The following is a 19,791-nucleotide window of genomic DNA, read 5'->3' on the forward strand; positions in this document are numbered from 1 at the left end:
CTTATTAATATTATTTATTAATTGTGTTACAATTAGTAATATTTTTTTCTTAGGAAATATACAAAAGACAGTAAGAGATAACCAATTCACAACCATTAATATAACCAACTGTGATAGCAAAGTACAATACCTATACCACAGGACCATGCAGCATTACCATAGTGGCGAGAGAACGGCAACTTTAGCAAATACCATTGGGTACTTACAGTGGTATTCAATAGTCAAGCTTTGTTAAGTTTGTCAATTTTCTAATATATATCAACTCCTCAAGGTTGCCAAAATGCTGTTATTCAAAACTATCCTGCGTTGCTTATTTCCACTTTATAAATTTGTGTCCACAGTCACATGATGGACCCACATGCAGACGACTACTTACAGTTACAGTATATGCACCAGAGAAAACCATGAGAGATTGATACAGAAACTATATTGAAATATTGTATAACTTTGAATACAACCTTTGGTGAAAATGGAGCACCCCTTTAAATTGTAATTTTTTTTTATTCAAATTTTACAGGAAAAGAAAAAATAATTAGCCATTTTAGATTTTTCACTATCAGTTATAGGTTAACAACCAATCTTATACTATAGTAATAGTTAAACATTTTCCAGTATATAAAGAGTAAAATCTTACAAACAGACAAACACACAGACTCAGATAAAAGGGAAGGGAGAATGTTGTGGAATGTTATGACCTAGTTATAGCCATCTCATAGAGGTCATATACTTAACATGGCCCAAAAAGAATCCCAAGGAAACCAAACAAGATTAAATCTCTCTACAGTACTGTCATTAAGGGCCACCCAGTATTCAAATTTCCTGATATCCTTGATGTGAGAATATAGATCTATTTGGAAAGGTGGAGAGGTTTGCTTCCAATGGTAAGCAATCAAACAGCGGGAGCACCCCTTTAAGTATGCACATAAGAAAGTTACTTGCACTGTATGAACATTCAGGCAGACATTGTTTTCGGGTTCACATTATGTAAAATTTTCTTACACTTAAAGGGGTATTCCAATCTCTAACATCCCATCCTAATATATAGTAGGTGTAGTAATAATATTAGCAAATACCTCCAAATAGAAATGTAATATAGTTCTTCTGATTTGGTATGTCTCTTACCCCATGTGCAGGGCATTGCAGTAACTTAGCTATGCATTATTACACCTACTACAATCCTGCTCATCGTTTTTGGCACCCATAAAGTTTAAGAACATAATGTGGAATATCTCCTGAAAAAAAAGAATAAAGTGAAAGTTTTTTGCATAGAGCACTCATGCTACATACAAAAGAGCAAATGATAAACAATAATTTAAAACAAAAAACAATGGGAGGGAAAATGGAAGAACCTAAAGCTTGCTGTGACACTGATATTGGCATCCTTTATATCAAAGTACATTTTGACACGCCTGTGGTAAATCACAAATGAGAATCAACTGTGATTAATTGTTGGTGCCCATGTGACTTGAATTATTTAATGAATGATGATTTCAAGCATGGTACTGTCAAAAACCTCCCTGGATGTGGGGGAAGGAGGAAAATTGACAAGAAATGTCTTCGAAGGTTGGTGCAAATGGTAGAAAAAATACCACGTCATACATCCAAAGATCTGAAGGCCAACCTGGAACAGTCGTGGGTCATGGTTTCAACAAGTACCATATGCTGCACACTAAACCAAGCAGACCTTTATGGGCGAAGGCCAAGAAAGAAACCATTGAAGAAAAGACATAAAAAGGAATGACTGATCTTTGCCAAAGAGTACCTTGACAAACTGCAATCCTTCTGGGAAAATGTTCTGTGGACAGATGAAACATAAATAGAGATTGTAGGCAATTCAGAGCAACAGTTGGTGCAATGAAGCTTATAAGAAAAAGAACACCCTACCACCAGTTGTGTATGGTGGAAGATCCATAATGCTGTGGGGTTACTTTTGCTGCATCCAGTACTGGAGACCTTGACCGTATCACAAAAATCATAAAATCAGAGAATTATCAAATGTCCTACCCAGTGTAAGAAAACCTGGTTTGAGTCGAAGATCACGGGTCCTCCAGCAAGACAACGACCCAAAGCACACATCAAAGTACACAGGAATGGTTGAAAAAGTAAAAATGGACTGTTATAAAATGGCCAGCAACGAGTCCTCACCTCAATCCCATCGAAAATCTTAGGGGGGGATTTGAAATCTGCCATTGGGAAAAAGAACCCTGCAAACATTCAAGAGCTTGAACAAACTGCAATGGAAGAGTGGGAGAAAATAACAGCTGAGAAGTGCCAGAAGCTTATAGATGGCTACAAGAAATGTTTGAAGGCTGTCATCAATGCCAAAGGGTTGATATCCAGTATTAATTAGGGGCACCTTTATTGCTGCACATGCTGTTTATTCTGTTTCTTCTTTGAAATTGCAACATGTAAGTTAAAAACAATGTTTTATTGTTGTATTACTTTGGATCGCTAACTAAAAAATCTTGCGGATATAACTTTGGTACATTTCCATTTATTTCTGAAGATATTGTACAGTCTATGAATAAAATGAAGGCGTACCAATAATGGTGAGCAGCACTGTACATATTGTTATAGGATGTTAGAGATGGAAATACCCCTTTAATTTTCACTTCCTTAGTGGAGTTTGCCTTTAAAGCAATCCATCTGACATGTAGATATAGCAGAGTTAATACTTAGATATATTATAAGGCAAAAGAATATGGACACTCGTCCTAAATATTGAGTTTAGATGTCTCAGCGACACAGACTGCAAACAGGTGCACAAAATCATGCACACAGTCATGTCATCTCTACAAACACTAGCAGCAGATATACAGAGTCTTGCTCAGTAACTGTGGACGTGTGAGCACAGTTATAGGATGGCACCTTTTCCACAATTTATTTTGTAAGTTTAGGATCTTCTGATATAACAGATCTGCCCAAGTCATCTGCAAGTGACAATTTTATAAATTGGAAGTATCTTAGAGTTACAACAGGTGAGCCACACACCAAACATCTGCACAGAGCAGGGCTACCGAGTGCTGAAGCACATGGCACATAAAAATTGTCTATTCACTGTTGCATCACTCACTATTGATCTTGAAACTGTCTTTGAATGTGACATCAGCATAAGAATTGTCAATCAGGACCTTTATGAAATGGATGTCGGTGGTTGAGAAGCTCCTTACAGGCCTAAGGTAACCATACAAAATGGCAACCATCCGCCGCAGTGATGTAAAACAATTTGTCACTGAAGCAATAGAAAAATGTTCTCTGGAACAGAGACACATGATTCATTATCTGGCCATACAAGGCACAAATCTTAATTAAGCGGATGCCAAAAGCGAGCTGCCTACTTTTTTAAGATTTCGACTAGGTACCATATATTTCCAGTGAAGGGTATTATTAAAGAAGCATTCTCATTAAGTTTCTTATCCATTAAATGTGTGTATATATGCATGTAAAGTAGTGTGATTGTATTAATATACTCACCTACCGCCGCTCTCTCTAGTGTTGGGCGCCATTCTGCTCCTCTTCTCAGTGATGCTGCCGCTCTTCAGACTGCCCAGGTCACACTGTGCTGCTTTACCCGCAGTCTGAAGACTGGTTCATATATAAAGCAAAGAGTGAGCAATAGTCAGAATTGAGGTGACGGCACTAAGAAGAGAAGTCTGGTGCTGAATACCAAAAAAAGCAGCGATAGGTGAGTATATTAATACACACACTACACTAAATGCACATATACACACATTTTATACATAAAAAAAGAATGGCAGTGCTTTCATAAAATTACAGCAAAGTCAATTCATGTATGTTTTGTATGTAGAGCAGCACGGTGGCTCAGTGGTTAGCACTGCAGCTTTGCAGCGCTGGGGTCATGAGTTCAAATCTGACCAAGGACAACATCTGCAAGGAGTTTGTCTGTTCTCCTTGTGTTTGTATGGGTTTCCTCCAGGTTCTTCGGTTTCCTCCCACACTCCAAAGACATACTGATAGGGAATTTAAATTGTGAGCCCCATTGGGGACAGCGATGATAATGGCTGTAAAGCGCTGTGGAATAATATAGCACTATGCAAGCAAAGCATAATAAATAAATGTTCAAGTCAATAATTTGGGGAAGGCTCTTTTCTGTTCCAAAATATCAAGGATAAAGACATGGTTTGACTAGTTTGTTGGGTAGGACCTTGAGACGCCTGCACACAGGTCTGATTTCAACTACATCGGTGCCTGCCTGACCTCACAATTAATGAGCACTTACTCACACAGACTCATTACATATTTTTAATTAACACCTTCTCATAAGAGTAGAGGCAGAAAAAGGGGGAAAACTTGATATGAATGGTTTTGAAGACGTATGTCTAACAAGCTGATATATGAGTGATGGTTAGGTGTCCACACACTTCTGGCCATATAGTCTTTTCTGTATGTAGCAAATGAGTAGTACAGATAAGCCTTGAAACGATGAATAGGAACCAATAGTAATAAATTATTTTTTGTTTCTTACACAGGATATGACAAGTCCATTTATCACTTCAGGAGGCCCTGATTATTCTGGTACAGTTAATAAATGATCATTTTTATTAATTTTAACTCTGTGATCATATAAGGTTTTTTTCATTCTGTGGCTACAATTTTCACAAAAATGTGGCAAAATATGCATGTGTCAAGTAAAAACACACTACAACTAAGTAAATTTTATATACAACAAAAAAAATCCATAAATAGAATCATAGAATCATAGAATCGTAGAGTTGGAAGGGACCTCCTGGGCCATCTGGTCCAACCCCCTGCTCAAAGCAGGATTCGCTAAATCATCCCAGTCAGATGTCTGTCCAGCCTCTGTTTGAAGACTTCCATTGAAGGAGAACTCACCACTTCTCGTGGCAGCCTGTTCCACTCATTGATCACTCTAACTGTCAAAAAGTTTTTTCTAATATCTAATCTGTGTCTCCTCCCATTCAGTTTCATCCCATTGCTTCTAGTCTTTCCTTGTGCAAATGAGAATAAAGTTGAGCCTTCTACAATGTGACAGCCCTTTAGATATTTGTAGACAGCAATTAAGTCTCCTCTCAGTCTTCTCTTTTGCAAACTAAACATTCCCAAATCCTGCAACCTTTCCTCATAAGACAGGGTTTGCAGACCGGTCACCATTCTGGTCGCTCTTTTCTGAACTTGCTCCAGTTTGTTGATGTCTTTTTTAAAATGTGGTGCCCAAAACTGGACACAATATTCCAGATGAGGTCTGACCAAAGAGGAGTAGAGGGAAATAATGACTTCACGTGATCTAGACTGTATGCTTCTGTTAATACATCCTAGAACTGCATTTGCCTTTTTTGCTGCTGCATCACACTGTTGACTCATATTCAGTCTGTGATCTATTAGTATACCCAAGTCTTTTTCACATGTGCTGTCACTTAGCCCTATTCCTCCCATTCTATATATGCTTTTTTCATTTTTATTGCCCAGATGTAGTACTTTGCATTTCTCCCTGTTAAAAACCATTCTGTTAGTTACTGCCCACTTCTCCAGTTTATTTAAATCTTTTTGAATCCTCTCTCTCTCTTCTCTAGTATTAGCTATCCCTCCTAGCTTTGTGTCATCAGCAAATTTAATCAGTTTACCCTCAATTCCTTCATCTAAATCGTTGATAAAGATGTTGAACAATACAGGGCCCAGGACAGAGCCCTGTGGTACCCCACTTGAGACATTCTTCCAACTGGATGTGCAGCCATTTACGACCACTCTTTGGGTCCGATCACTAAGCCAGTTATGAATCCACCTAACAGTTGCCTTGTCCATTCCATACTTAGTCATTTTTTCAATAAGGATTGTATGAGAGACTTTGTCAAATGCTTTGCTGAAGTCAAGATATACTATATCTACAGCATTTCCTTGATCCACCCAATCAGTGATACCGTCATAGAAGGAAATTAAGTTAGTCTGACATGACTTATTAGTTACAAACCCATGCTGACTCTGTTTGATCACTTCATTCTTATCCAGGTATTGACTTACATGTTGTTTAATAATTTGTTCAAAGATCTTTCCTGGTATAGAAGTCAGACTCACCGGCCTATAGTTGCCTGGGTCCACCTTCTTCCCCTTTTTGAAGATAGGAACAACATTTGCTCTTCTCCAGTCTTCTGGCACTTCTCCTGTTCTCCAAGAATTTTCAAAGATTATGGAGAGTGGTTCAGAAATTTCTTCTGCTATCTCCTTCAGTACTCTGGGGTGTAATTCATCTGGACCTGGAGACTTGAATTCATTTAGGTTAGCTAAGTGTTTCCTCACTATCTTTCTGTTTATAGATATCCTGGATTCTTCTATTCCCTTAATAGGACAGTGAATAACAGTTGGTGTTACATTTCCTTTCTGAGAGAAAACAGATGCAAAATAGGAATTTAAAAGTTCAGCCTTCTCAACATCCTGTCTTACCATTTCATCATTTTCATCCTGTAAAAATCCTATAGCATCTTTGACTTTTCTTTTACTTTTGACATATCCCCAAAATCCTTTATTATTGCTTTTGACATCTCTTGCAAGCCTCAATTCATTTTCAGCTTTAGCTAATCTGATTTGTGCCCTGCAGATTCTGCAGACAGCATTATATTCTTCTTTAGATATGCCTCCCTCTTTCCATTTTATAAACATTTTTTTCTTCCTTTTTAGCATGTGCTTAAGTTCTGTGTTCACCCATCCTGGTTTCCTTAAATGCTTCCTATTCTTCCCTCTTTTCGGAATTGTTAACAACTGTGCTTTGAGAATTTCATTTTTCAAGATTTCCCATCCTTCCTGGACATTTTTGTCTTTAAGGATATCCAGCCATTGGATTCCTCCAATTATCTTTCTGAATCCCTTAAAATCTGCCTTTCTGAAATCTAACCTTGACGTCTGAGTCTTCACAGGTCTTCCGCCTCTAGTTATCCAAAATTCTAAAATAGCATGGTCGCTACCTCCTAGGGTTCCAGCCACTTTTACCTCCTCAACCATTTCCTCCCTGTTTATAAGGATTAGATCCAAGGTAGCAGTTCCCCTTGTTTTCTCCCCTGCCTTTTGGAAGATAAAGTTGTCAGCAAGAGAGGATAAGAATTTCCTTGACCTGTTAGTTTTGCCTGAGAGAGATTCCCAACAAATGTCTGGATAGTTGAAATCTCCCATGACAACTATGTCATATTTTTTGGAGAACTTGGCCATTTGATGCATAAAGAGTTCATCCATATCTTCAGCTTGCACAGGCGGCCTGTAGTAAATGCCTACAATGGTGTCCTTTCCATTGTTCTGTCCTTGTATTCTTACCCAAACAGTTTCCACAGAACTCCCAGTCTCTGAAGCTTCAATCTCTGTGCAGATATATGCGTTTCTAACATACAATGCAACACCCCCTCCTCGTTTATCAAGTCTGTTTCTTGCAAATAAGTTGTATCCTTCTAGTCTTGTATTCCAATCATGTGTATCGTCCCACCAAGTTTCAGTGATTCCAATGACATCATATTTCTTTTCCTGTGTTAGTAGTTCCAATTCTCCTTGTTTGTTGCCCATGCTTTGTGCATTAGTATAGAAACATTTTAGTTTGTGATTGGTTTCTCTTTCTCCAATATTTTTATTAATTAGATTCTTTCGTCTTTGTTCTTCCTTTCCACTTCTATTAGCAGAGTTCTCAATAGCATTTGTCAGGTGTATGGCTTTTTCTGGTCTTTTGCTTCCCTTCCCATGTTGTTCTAGTTTAAAGCTCTCCTTACAAGTGTAGCAAGGCGACTTCCAAATACATGCTTTCCAGTCTTCGTAAGGTGCACCCCATCTCTAGCAAGTAGTCCATCGTATAAGTAGTTCACTCCGTGATCCAGAAATCCAAATCGTTGCTGACGGCACCATCGACGTAGCCAGTTGTTCACCTGCAGAATCTTATTCCACCTCCTTGTTCCATGGCCATCCACTGGGAGGATGGAAGAGAAGACCACCTGCGCTCCCAGTTCTTTCACTTTCTTGCCTAAGTCTTCAAAGTCTCTGCAGATGGTTTCCAGGTCGTTTCTTGCGGTGTCATTTGTCCCCACATGTAGTAGCAGGAATGGGTAGTCATCTGTAGGTCTGAAGAGTCCTGATATCCTGTCAGACACATCTTTAATTTTTGCACCTGGAAGACAGCACATTTCTCTTGAAGTTATATCCGGTCTGCAGATAGCGGCCTCTGTTCCTCTCAACAGGGAATCCCCCATGACCACCACTCTCCGTTTCTTCTTCACAACATTTTTCTTTCTCCATCCAGGAGGACTCTGAAGGCGTACAAGGTTGCTGTTTGTTGGCAAAGTCTTATCCTGATGTATTTCTTCATCATTTTCCTGCGTGAGAGCCTGGTACTGGTTCCTGAGCAGTATGGGTGCTGACTGCCTCCTGATCCTCCTGCTTCTCTGGGTCACATGTCTCCATTCCTCTGTTTCTTCAGGTGCACTTCGAATTTCTTCTCTTTCTGTAACATGAAGAGATAATTCTGCTCTGTCCAAGAACTCTTCACCTTCCTTAATGATCTTCAACGTAGCCAACCTCTCTTCGAGATTTTGCAACTTTTCCTCCAACAGGGACACAAGCTTGCATTTGTGGCATGTGAAGTTTGGCTTTTCCACTGGTAAGTCTGTGACCATGTAGCAAGAAATGCAGCTCACCAAATGGCTCCTGGCCTCTTCCATCTTGAGATTTCTTAAAAACGATGAAAGATGATCCAAAATTCGCGCGCCGATCTTTATATGCTTGATCTACCTTTTCCTGTTACTCTGAAGATCCATTATGAGCAAAAATATTCACATGTAGTGTGGTTTATGGTAGGCAGGTAACTTCCACAACTATACTCTGCTCCACAGTGTAAAGGGGATTTCTGGGCACATGATATTGGGTATGTATAGTCTGAAGCCCAGCACCCAACTCAACCAGCTGCTTTTAGCTCCGACAGCAGCCATATGTAAACACTGAACGGAGCTACACTGCACAGCTCCATTCAGTGTGTAGTGGTCGCTGCTGGGTACTGCAGATCAGTTCCTATTATCTTGAATAGGAGCTGATGTGTAGCATATGGCAGTGCCTTCTACACATGGAGCAAAGCAGCACACTGCAGCTCTATTTGATGTTTAGCTAATTGGTGGGGGTGATGGATGTCAGATCCTATCATATGCTTAGAGAACCCCTTTAAGAAGGAATAACTTCAGGTTTGTTAGCCCAAAAAAGTTACAGAGTAGACAAAATTGCCAATATGTAAACTGATCAGCGTGCTTAAAACAAATTCTAGCTAGTAAACATGACTCAGTACATAAATAAATCAGTAACTAAATGAGATTGTGTTCTAGCACACTTGTTCACTATGGCAAAATAGAGAGAAATCTAGGTGCATTCCAACGGAAAAACAATTGGCGGTGGTTTGTATGTTGACTTCAGTGGTAGAATACATGTTAAATAAAAATTATACTGTGTCAACATATTCTACAGAAATAATCTACAGATAGAGGAGACAATACCATAATGTACAAATTATCAATAATCTTTATTAAACCATGATTCATGTTAAATAAAAAAAAAAAATCATGGATATGTGATACAAGAATGTAAATCTGTTTGTACTTGGTCGGTTTACTGATACATTTACATGTGGCTTTACATGCAGTCACACTTTAGGAGTGTCTGATTCACAGGTTATCTAGATGTACAATCAGACTTTTATTCTTGCGTCATATTCATTTTATCGATTTTTTTTGTTGCTTTTTAATGTGAATAGTGGCTTAATAAAGATTATTGATAATTTGTATGTTGTGGTCTAATCTCCTCTCTATGTTGGTTGCTCTTTTGTTTGTGAAGGATTGCTAATTTACTTTATTTTGGCCTAGATCAGGTTAGATCACGCTCTATAGAAAGTTTTGTAAGTCCAATGATGTAACAGTACTTTAACAATAGAATAAATACTGTTGATGATATATAGCCATGACTGAAATTGTTGGCACCCTTGAAATTATTTCATAAAATTAAATATTTCTCCCACCAAATTATTGCAATTACACGTTTTGTTATGCACAAGTTTGTTTCCTTTGTGTTTAATGAAAAAACAAACACAAAAAAAAAGGCAAATTGGACAATTTCACACAAAATTGTTGACACCATTCCAAAATTGTGGGTAAACAACTTTGCTTCAAGGATGCGATGCTCAATCAGCTCACCGTGGCAAGTAACAGGTGTGGGCAATATGAAAATCACACCTGAAACCAGATAAAAAGGGGAGAAGTTGTTTCAATCTTTGCATTGTATATCTTTGTGTGCCACACTAAGAATGGAGAACAGAAAGAGAACAGAACTGACTGAGGACTTAAAAACCAAAGTTGTTGAAAAATATCAGCAATCTCAAGGTTACAAGTCCCTCTCCAGAAATTGTGGTGTTCCTTTGCTCACAGTGCGCAACATAATCTAGAACTTTACAACCCATGGCACTGTAGCTAATCTCCCTGGACGTGGACGGCAGAGAAAAATTGATGAAAGGTTACAACACAGGACAGTCCGGATGGTGAATAAGCAGCCCCAATCAAGTTCCAAAGAAATTCAAGCTGTGCTACAGACTCGGGGTGCATCAGTGTCAATATGGTGGAGTTTCAAAGATATTTTCAGGTTATTTTGCTGCATCTGACACTGGGTGTCTTGACTGTGTACAAATAGAGAAAAGGACCAGCACATCTAAGATAGTATGAACAGGTGCCAACCAAAAAAAAATATATAACTTTAAAAACTATAAGTTTGCACCATGAATAAGAATGATTACTCTAGAACAGTGGTTTTCAACCAGTGTTCCGCGGCACACTAGTGTGCCGCGACACATGGTCGGGTGTGCCGCGTGTCCGCATGGCTTATTTACATGCGATGCAAATTAGCCATGTGGAGGCAAGCAGGGCGGCGGGTCGGAGAGGCAGCAGTCCCGTGTTCCTGTGTCGCTTCATCCCTGACACAGCAGTCAGCGGCGCGGCTGGATGACATCATCATTCAGCCCCGCGGCTGCTGTGCCAGTGAGAGGAAGCTGCCGGTGAGGAGAGGTGAGAGGTGAGGGGTGTGTGTGTGTGTGTGTCTAGGTGAGAGGTGTGTGTTTGTGTGCGTGTGTAGGTGAGTTGATGGATGTGATGAGAAGCAATGATGGGAGTCATGGAGAAGGCGGTGATGGGGAGAGGGCAATGGAGAAGGCGGTGATGGGGGTGATAAGAAGGCGGTGGTGGGGAGAGGGCAATGATGGGGTTGTCGAAAGGGCAATAATGGGGTGGTGGGGAGAAGGAAATGATGGAGGTAGTGGAATGGGCAATTTCTACATGAAGGGGATTATGATGGGGCATATTACTACAAGAAGGTGATAATGATGGGACATATTACTAAAAGAAGGGGATAATGATGGGGAATATTACTAAAAGAAAGGGATAATTATGTGGCTCATATACTGCAATATAAAGGGGTACAATGAGAAATACTATGGCCATGAGGCTGGAGTACAAGCGCCAGCTCATATACTATATATATATATATATATGGTATATGCTGATAATTATGTGGCTCATATACGTGGGACTGTATGTATGACTTTACATGGGACTGTATATAGATATGGGAATACTGAGTGAGTAAAAATACATTTAGAATCTATATTATTAACTATATGTATAATATGTACTGTTTTAGTGTCATTTTGTGCCATTTTGGTTGGTGGTGTGCCCCGGGATTTTTTACGTATAAAAAGTGTGCCGCGGCTCAAAAAAGGTTGAAAATCACTGCTCTAGAACATTGAAACTGAATTACTGCCATAGAAAATGGGAAAAAAGAAAGAAAAAATGCTATATAATGTATACATGAAATATGAATCTGCAAAATTCCTATAAAAAATTACAGTAAAAAAAGATTGGCCAATATATGTAAGCCCAACTGCCAATGACAAGGCGCCCTTCAAAGTTGGGTCCCTGTCCTGATATGTCACCTCCCCTGGGCAAAAAAGCCTACAATTTATGGGGCACGAATGAAACAGCGAACTATATAAAATCACCTGTGGCTGATGGGAGTAGGAGTGCACATGTCCAAAAAGGGTTTGATAAAAATAGAGAAAAAGGACCAGCACATCTAAACTAGTGTGAACAGGTGCCAGCCAAAAAAAACATATAACCTGAAAAACTATGAATATGATTGTGTAAAAGGCATTATAAAATCTGAAGATTTCCAAAGGATTTTGGATCGCAGTGTCCAGTGTAAGAAAGCTGGGTTTGCGTCCAAGGTCATGGGTCTTCCAGCACGACAATGTGAGGTGAGAGGTGTAGGAAGGTTGTTGATGGTTACAGGAAGCGACTGTTTTCAGTTATTTACTCCAAAGGGTGTGCAACCAAATATTAAGAGGGCACCAAAAATTTTGCCAGGCTCATTAAAGGGGTGTTGCGTGAAATTGTGTCCAATTTGCCTTTTTTTCCCTCAGTTTTTTTGTGTTGTTCCAATACACACAAAGAAAATAAAGATGCGTATAACAAAACGTGTAATTGCAATAATTTTCTAGGAGAAATATTTCATTTTCTGGAACAATTACAAGGATCCCAACACTTTTGGCTATGATGGTAGATATAATAGATTTGTATTGTCTCAGAAAAATTACTGGTGTTATATAATTTAGCTGGTCAAAAGTACCATATTTCACTGGATAAATTTTTTATCACCTATAATGTCAAGCTGAACTGCGTTTTTCGTGCAGTCTCCAGTTTTAAAAAACTGTATGCCAAATGTATTTGCGCTATGCATGTCTGCAAGTCTACAATCTATACAAAGTGAATATATGCAGAACTTAATCCACATAGATATGGCATGCAATGACAGTCCAAGTAGTTAATCAGTAACATTACCGTTAAGATGTTGGGTACTTGAAAGGTTGGCGTGTGTATTCTCATTTCAATTAATTCCTATTTTGTAGAAGTCAATGCTGGTAACTTCATACACGGAGTGGGTGCTGCTGGCGCAGGAAGTTTATCAGGAACAGCAATAGCAGGTGGCACAAGACATACTTCGGGCACTGGGATTGAGATGGGCACTGTTCAAGGAGATGGTTTTGATGGTGATGGCATCAGAGGAATTTCAGGCATAAGCAATGGAGGCAACTCTTTTATAGGAGTCTTGCCACCACCATATGAGAAAACTGGCACCATGAACATGGCTTATGTGGAAAACTACTTTGCTGAGGTAAGATGCGCATTAATACTAAGGATTCATTTAATTGGCTGTTAGTAGAACTCTTTTACCTTTGTGTTGACTTTATTATTGTATTATGCATAGTAATTACCAGCCACAATAATCAGGTCATGTGATTAGATGTTACACAAGAACATTTGCCAACATTTTACAGAATTTGTGACCACAAAGTGCATAATGCATTTTTTATGAGCATGGCATAGAAAGCCTGAAAAAAGCCCAAATATATCAAAGATCTTTTTTTATGCTTTACTGCCATTACACCTTATTTGGATTTACTGGTTTAGATCATACAAATACAATTTCCAATTGAATTTCTAATTATTCTTAGCTTTAAAGTGTAACTAAATATTTGTACTTGATCTGGATCCTGAGACCCCCGCAACAATCGTTCAAAAAGACTGCAAATAATTTTGCCTCAGAAGTGCACAGCTCTGGAGGCAGGAGCGATCAGAGAAAAGTACGGTTTCAATAGAAAGCCTCTGACAGTCTATTGAATCTGAACTACGCTCTATGTGCTTGCTTAGTTAGGTACTTTGAGTTCCAGCTTCCCAAGTTGTGCTCTTCTCAGGCTTGCATCTCAGCTATCTTTTGAGCAAATGGTAGGGGTCTGAGGATGCAGATTTACAGCAATATATAAAGATTTAAAGTGCATACAATATTTAAATAAAAATGTATATAATACTTAAAAAGTTAAGTTACCCTTCAACATTTAGTATTGGAATGGCAGTATTGGTATTATGAAAAGATGTGAGCTTTTAGTTCAAGGATGTACAAACCCATGAAACATTAAGCTAAGATCAATAAAAGTAGTATTTATATCAATCAACATAAAGAGGCCATCTAATAAACTCTTTAATGTGAGAGCAGATGTAGCCAGGAACACACGTATGATGACCATATGTGCTAGTGGGCATGAAGGGATTGTCCACATTGGTCAACCGCTTTCAGTCCAAATATTGTCTTTCTTGGTTTAGTGCTATGTGAAGTTTTATAATCCAACCAAAACTCTAACTAGAAGCTACCTCTTATTAGAAGCTGGAAATGACATATTTCAATAAAATTATAAAATAATCAAGGATAAAAGTATTGTTTGAAGTGTCAACTAGTTTTAAAATGATTGCACTGCCAAAAGATGAAGAAGGACTAAAGAGATAGAATGGGAAAAGTGTAAAAATAAACTGTGTAAGTTTATGATTGTATCTAAAATGAATAATTTTATGGAATTATATGATTGCTATCATTTTAGAAAGCAGAATTATATGCCAATGAAGATGAAAGTCGCCCGGCAAATGATTGTCTTCTGATTTATGATAATGAAGGCATTGGAAGTCCAGCTGGATCTGTTGGATGCTGCAGTTTTATTGCTGATGACTTGGACGACAACTTCTTGGACACGTTGGGACCGAAATTTAAAACACTGGCAGAAATTTGCATTGGTTCAGAGATTGAACCAGTGTCAAGCGGTGGGGAGCCAAGATTATTTCCAAACATTCCAATAATAGAAACTGAAGCAAATATGATATTAGATGAATCAGCATTGAGTGTTCCAGTACACCAGCCAGCAACAGTTAGGAGCTCTACATATGTAACAGAAAGCTCAATGTCATCTTCCAATCTTCAACCTATGAGGCCTATGGCAGAAACATTAATGCCAGGTAATGTCATTGTAACAGAGACTTACACAACATCTGGGGGCACTCTGAGACCAGTTATCCGTAATGTAGATCATGGCGTCCCAACTAATATTTTAGTAACAGAAAGGCTGGTTGAATCCACAGCACCAGCAGCGCATGGAACTTTTTCTGATTTGCACAATGGCTCCAATGTCATTGTGACAGAAAGGGTAGTTCGTCCGTCATCTGGTGTTCATGAATTGATAGAAATACCAAATCTTACAAATATTTCAGATGCATCGAATGTAGTATTAAGAGAAAGGGTAGTTCGTCCATCATCTGGTGTTCATGAATTCATAGATCTACCAAACCTTACAAATATTTCAGATGCATCGAATGTAGTAGTGAGAGAAAGGGTTATTGCACCGAATAATGTACGGCTGTCTAATTCATTTAACATCCCAGATATAGATTTAGGTGATGCACAGAATGTTTTGGTTACTGAAAGAGTGATACAACCCATCTCAAATGTTCAAGGAAATTTAAGTATTCGCCCAGAAATGGGAAGTTCTCAAAACATATATGTAACAGAAAAAACTGTACGGTCTGGTCCAGCCATTAAAACCCAAATGTTGAGTGCAGAGCCTTTGCTAACTCAAACAGTGGGATCCACTTCCCCTAGTTTAACCCGCAGCAAAGTAACAAAGTACAGCACAGTTCAATACACTAAACAATAAGCTTGCTAAATAAGCTAGAAATTGATTCAAATAACTTTTAAATATTCAGTTTATTCTTTGTCTATGCTAAGATATATCAACCCTTTAAGACCAAATAGGAGACATACAATGATCGACTGAAAACCAGATTTGCTGCCATTAGTCTTTTATGTGACCACTTAAATGTAATTGCCCTTAAAAAAGTTTTTTTTAGTAGCCTAAAAGTCTTACATATAAAAAGAAAAATAGGGTAAAGCTAAAAACGCAGTCATATAAATTCAGTATTTGTCAATCAATTCTATCTAATTTTTCAAACAAATTTGTAATCTCTTTGGGCAGTTTTAGTTCGTATTTTTCATGTCCCCATTCATGTAATATATGTAAATTACGACTGTGTTACTGTGCTGTAAATAATATTACTTTCCACCTAGAACCTGCTATGCATCACATTTACATTGCCCCTTATGGCCTGGGTCAGTTCACTGCATGTCCTCTAATGTTCCTTACTGTAGATCTAATTTCAAATGTGTAGAAAAGCAAAAAATAAAAATTCTGTTTTTAAATGTTCTTTTTTCTTTATATAAAATATTTTTATACAGTTTTATTTTCTTTCATTTGATTAGCGGGGCACAAATGTAACTACCCTTCTAGAGTTTTTAGTTTTAGAAATTGTTGAGTAATATTATTTAAAACCCCCACTAAATTATATTTTTACTCCAATAGAATCAGTAGCGCTACGTAATATCCATTCCTTTATTCTTGTCTTTAGGTGATGGCGTGAAATATGCAATTTGTTTTAGAAAATAAAAAAAACTTGCTCTTTACATGCACTAGTATAAATAAAGGCTTAACAGGGTCATTAATTTTTTAAAAAGAAGGTTTAGATGTGTTCTTGATGCATTTTTATATAACTTACTAATGTACTTTTTTTTACCTAAGCTCCATCTAATAATACATACATTAACACATTACAATTTACCACCCACATTTTCCTATAGCTAAACTGTAAAATCACATTGTATGGCTTCAAAAGGAATCTATTTAAAAATGGGTATATAAGGAAATCCAGTGGTGCTGAATATGCATAAATGCATTGCAACCAATACAATGCACACTTTCATTATCTTATTGGCTTTTATTAACTTACATCTGGACTCTAATATCTCAGAAAGTGGTTGTTACACCACAGTGACTCCTTTAAGGTAAATTGAATGTGCCCCATGTATCTTAGATGCACAATGCTTAGAATAGAGACAGCCAGCTGGTAGTGCACCTGATGCAGTATTTGGTCATTTTCACTAGAGAATGACCACTATGTTTGTTTTTATTGTACATGTGTATTATATATATATATATATATATATATATATATATATTGCTGCTTTTGGTTTTGTACTTAAATGCTTTATGCTTAAGTGTCTTGTTTAAGGTTTATTTTTTTAGTTACCTATAATTTCATGGTTTAAGTAATCATTTGTGCATCAGTGCTGCGTTATAAACAAAAATAGCAAGTGTTACATAAAATATATAATACATTTATAGATGGTATATAACAGTGAAATAAAACATAAAGAAACCAACCATTTCATATTTTCCAACACATAGGTTGATCTCCCATCTATATACTAACATGGTTATCTGGACTCCTCCAGAATGTGGCATGTAAACATTATTATTTGCATGTTTTACCTTGTGAGTTCATCTGTAAATATAAATTCATTTAAAGAAACCCTCCTATAAACTTTTTGCTTCCCTAAACATGCCCATTTACTGTATGGTCAGTGTGTTAATATACTCATCTACTGCCGTCTTCTCTGGGATCTAGCGCCATTCTGCTCCTCTTCTCAGTGACGTCACCACTCTTCAGATTTTCCTGCTCACTGCACTCTCTGTGACCCGAATGCGACTATCACAAAGTAAGCCTATGGCCCATCAGAACAAGGCTATAAAGACTTACACTGTAAAAGAAACTTCCGCCTCACGCATAAAGCATAGAGCGAGCCGGAGAGTCTGAAGAACGTTGACGTCACTTACAAGAGGAAAAAAGCTGCGCTGGATATCGGAGAAGACAATTTCAGTATATCGATCATATAGCATGCATGGTTATGTAATAGGGAATCTATCAGTTTATTGTTAGAAAGGCAAAGGTTAACTTATCTGGCAAATGAATATAATTCACAATTGTGCATTATGCCATGTCACATTGTACTAGATGTATTGCCTGGTGTATGAAATGCTTGCAGAGGCCTGGCACATTTGAACATATTAGAACTTAGATAATTGATTTACAATCTCTTTAACCATACCAAAACGCCTAAATACAAAAGATAATAACAAACCATATAGGGTAGAAAAGAAAGTAAAGTGTCAAACATATTGTTAAGTTTATATCAAAGAAAACAAACTAAAGGAAAATTTCAGCATGAAAAGTGCCAGGTGGCATGGATTTTGTGCTGGTGGAATTCAATCAACTTGACCTTAGTGCAAAATAGAGTACTCTGCATAGATATTAGGCAGGAGTGGAAAAAATGCTGCAGAGCAAGAATGCTTTAAAAAATAGAAACGTTATTAATTTATTTTTATCAATTAACAAAATGCAAAGTGAATGAACAACAGAAAAACCTAAATAAAAATCAATATTTGGTGTGACCGCCCTTTGCCTTTAAAACAGCTTAAAAAAATAAATCAATACTTCTAGGTATACTTGTAAGCAGTTCCCTTACACAAAATTTTTGTAGGAACTTGGCATGGGGGATTGTTCCAAACATCTTGGAGAACCACAGATCTCCTGTGGATGTAGGTTTGCACAAATCATCCTGTCTCTTCATGTAATCCCAGACAGACCCAGTGAATGTTGAGATCAGGGCTCTGTGTGGGCCAAATGATCACTTCCAGGATTCCTTATTCTTCGTTATACTCAAAATAGTCCTTAATGACATTTTCTGTATGTTTGGGGTTATGATCTTGCTGCAGAATATATTTGGAGCCCACCATACACCTCCCTGATGGTATTGCCTAACTGATTAGTTATCTTGGGAGTTCCTTCAAAAATTGGGTTGATAAAAATAAACTATTAACACTTCTATTCCTTAAATTCTTACTTTGCAGTATTTTTACATACTTGCCTTTTGTATAGTACTGTAAATATTATATAAATTAAACCCAGGAGTTAAGTAACAATGATGTTGCCCATCTCTAAGGCCTCATATCGGCTACCGGAGAGGTGGTCCTCACCCTGGTGTTGACTCTAATGGTACATGGTAGTATCTGTACCTGCAACATACAGCTTTTGGCCACTGGTTTGCGGAATACTAAGTGAAACATTACTCACTTTGCCATAATGAAAATAAAAAAGATCATTAAATGCATCAAAAATATTTAGCTATTGCTCTAACTTTTGGTGTACTAATAAATGGCCACTATCAGCTGGGAATGTTCAATAATATATTAATAAGCATATGACTAAATTGGTGCCAATAACACTTTGAAAATTCTTTATGAATGAATAATTCTAACAGTATAAAGTACATTAGATATCATTGGTACAATTTCCCCAACCTATGCTATGAGGTTAATGCCATTCAAAGCATTTTTCTTAATGTTTTGCTGTCAGCTTATAAATTTGTTAGAATGCAAAGACGTGGTTAAGGGGGTTTCTAACCCTAAAACGGTTCTAAGTTGTTATCTTTCAAATTCAGCACCATTCCTGGACTGCACTAGAGCTCTCAAAGATTTGTTTGTACTTTACTATAATGCTACCATGGCAGTCAGTTACTGGGAAGGAATGAAGGGAACATTTAAATACAGTAGAAACTTTTGGAGTAATGCCGAACTAGTTTTAGAGGCCATAAAAACCCCTTTAGGCTTTTACAATAGCTATTTTGCACTAATAAAGTGTCAAAACAATTTATCTTTTACAATAGATTGTAAACTTCATAAAGACCCAAATTTGTATGAGCTGAAAGTTTATGCCATATTTTTGTATTTCCAGAATATATTAATAAAGCACTTTTAAATAATTCTTCAGTTTCCTCATTTTCTTTTTTATCAAACTGATTAAAAATGCAAGAAAGGCACTCTAGTCGCGAGTCATGGCTTCATATGTAGTACCGTCCTGCTTTCACACGAGGCATTAGAATTGCGGTATGTGTGCAGTCATTGACAATACATTGTTTTTTTTAAATAAATTTAGGGCTTAAACATCCCAGAAATGTTTACGCCTTTAATTGAGCAATGTTGCCCCATCTGTGTAA

The 19,791-nt window shown here is 37.6% G+C and overlaps 1 protein-coding gene across 1 annotated transcript in view; it reads left to right on the forward strand.

Annotated features, from left to right (window-relative positions):
• The window catches only part of LOC141096911 (uncharacterized), a 150,684-nt gene that overhangs the window by 37,942 nt on the left and 92,951 nt on the right, over positions 1–19,791 (forward strand). The window contains exons 14-16 of the mRNA XM_073583821.1: positions 4,491–4,536; positions 12,932–13,197; positions 14,456–15,557. Coding sequence (XP_073439922.1) covers positions 4,491–4,536; positions 12,932–13,197; positions 14,456–15,557 — 1,414 coding nt within the window. The remainder of the gene's footprint in view (positions 1–4,490; positions 4,537–12,931; positions 13,198–14,455; positions 15,558–19,791) is intronic.

Source organism: Dendrobates tinctorius, unplaced genomic scaffold, assembly GCF_039654945.1.
Source record: "Dendrobates tinctorius isolate UK_male_01 unplaced genomic scaffold, ASM3965494v1 ptg000081l, whole genome shotgun sequence".
NCBI lineage: Eukaryota > Metazoa > Chordata > Amphibia > Anura > Dendrobatidae > Dendrobates > Dendrobates tinctorius.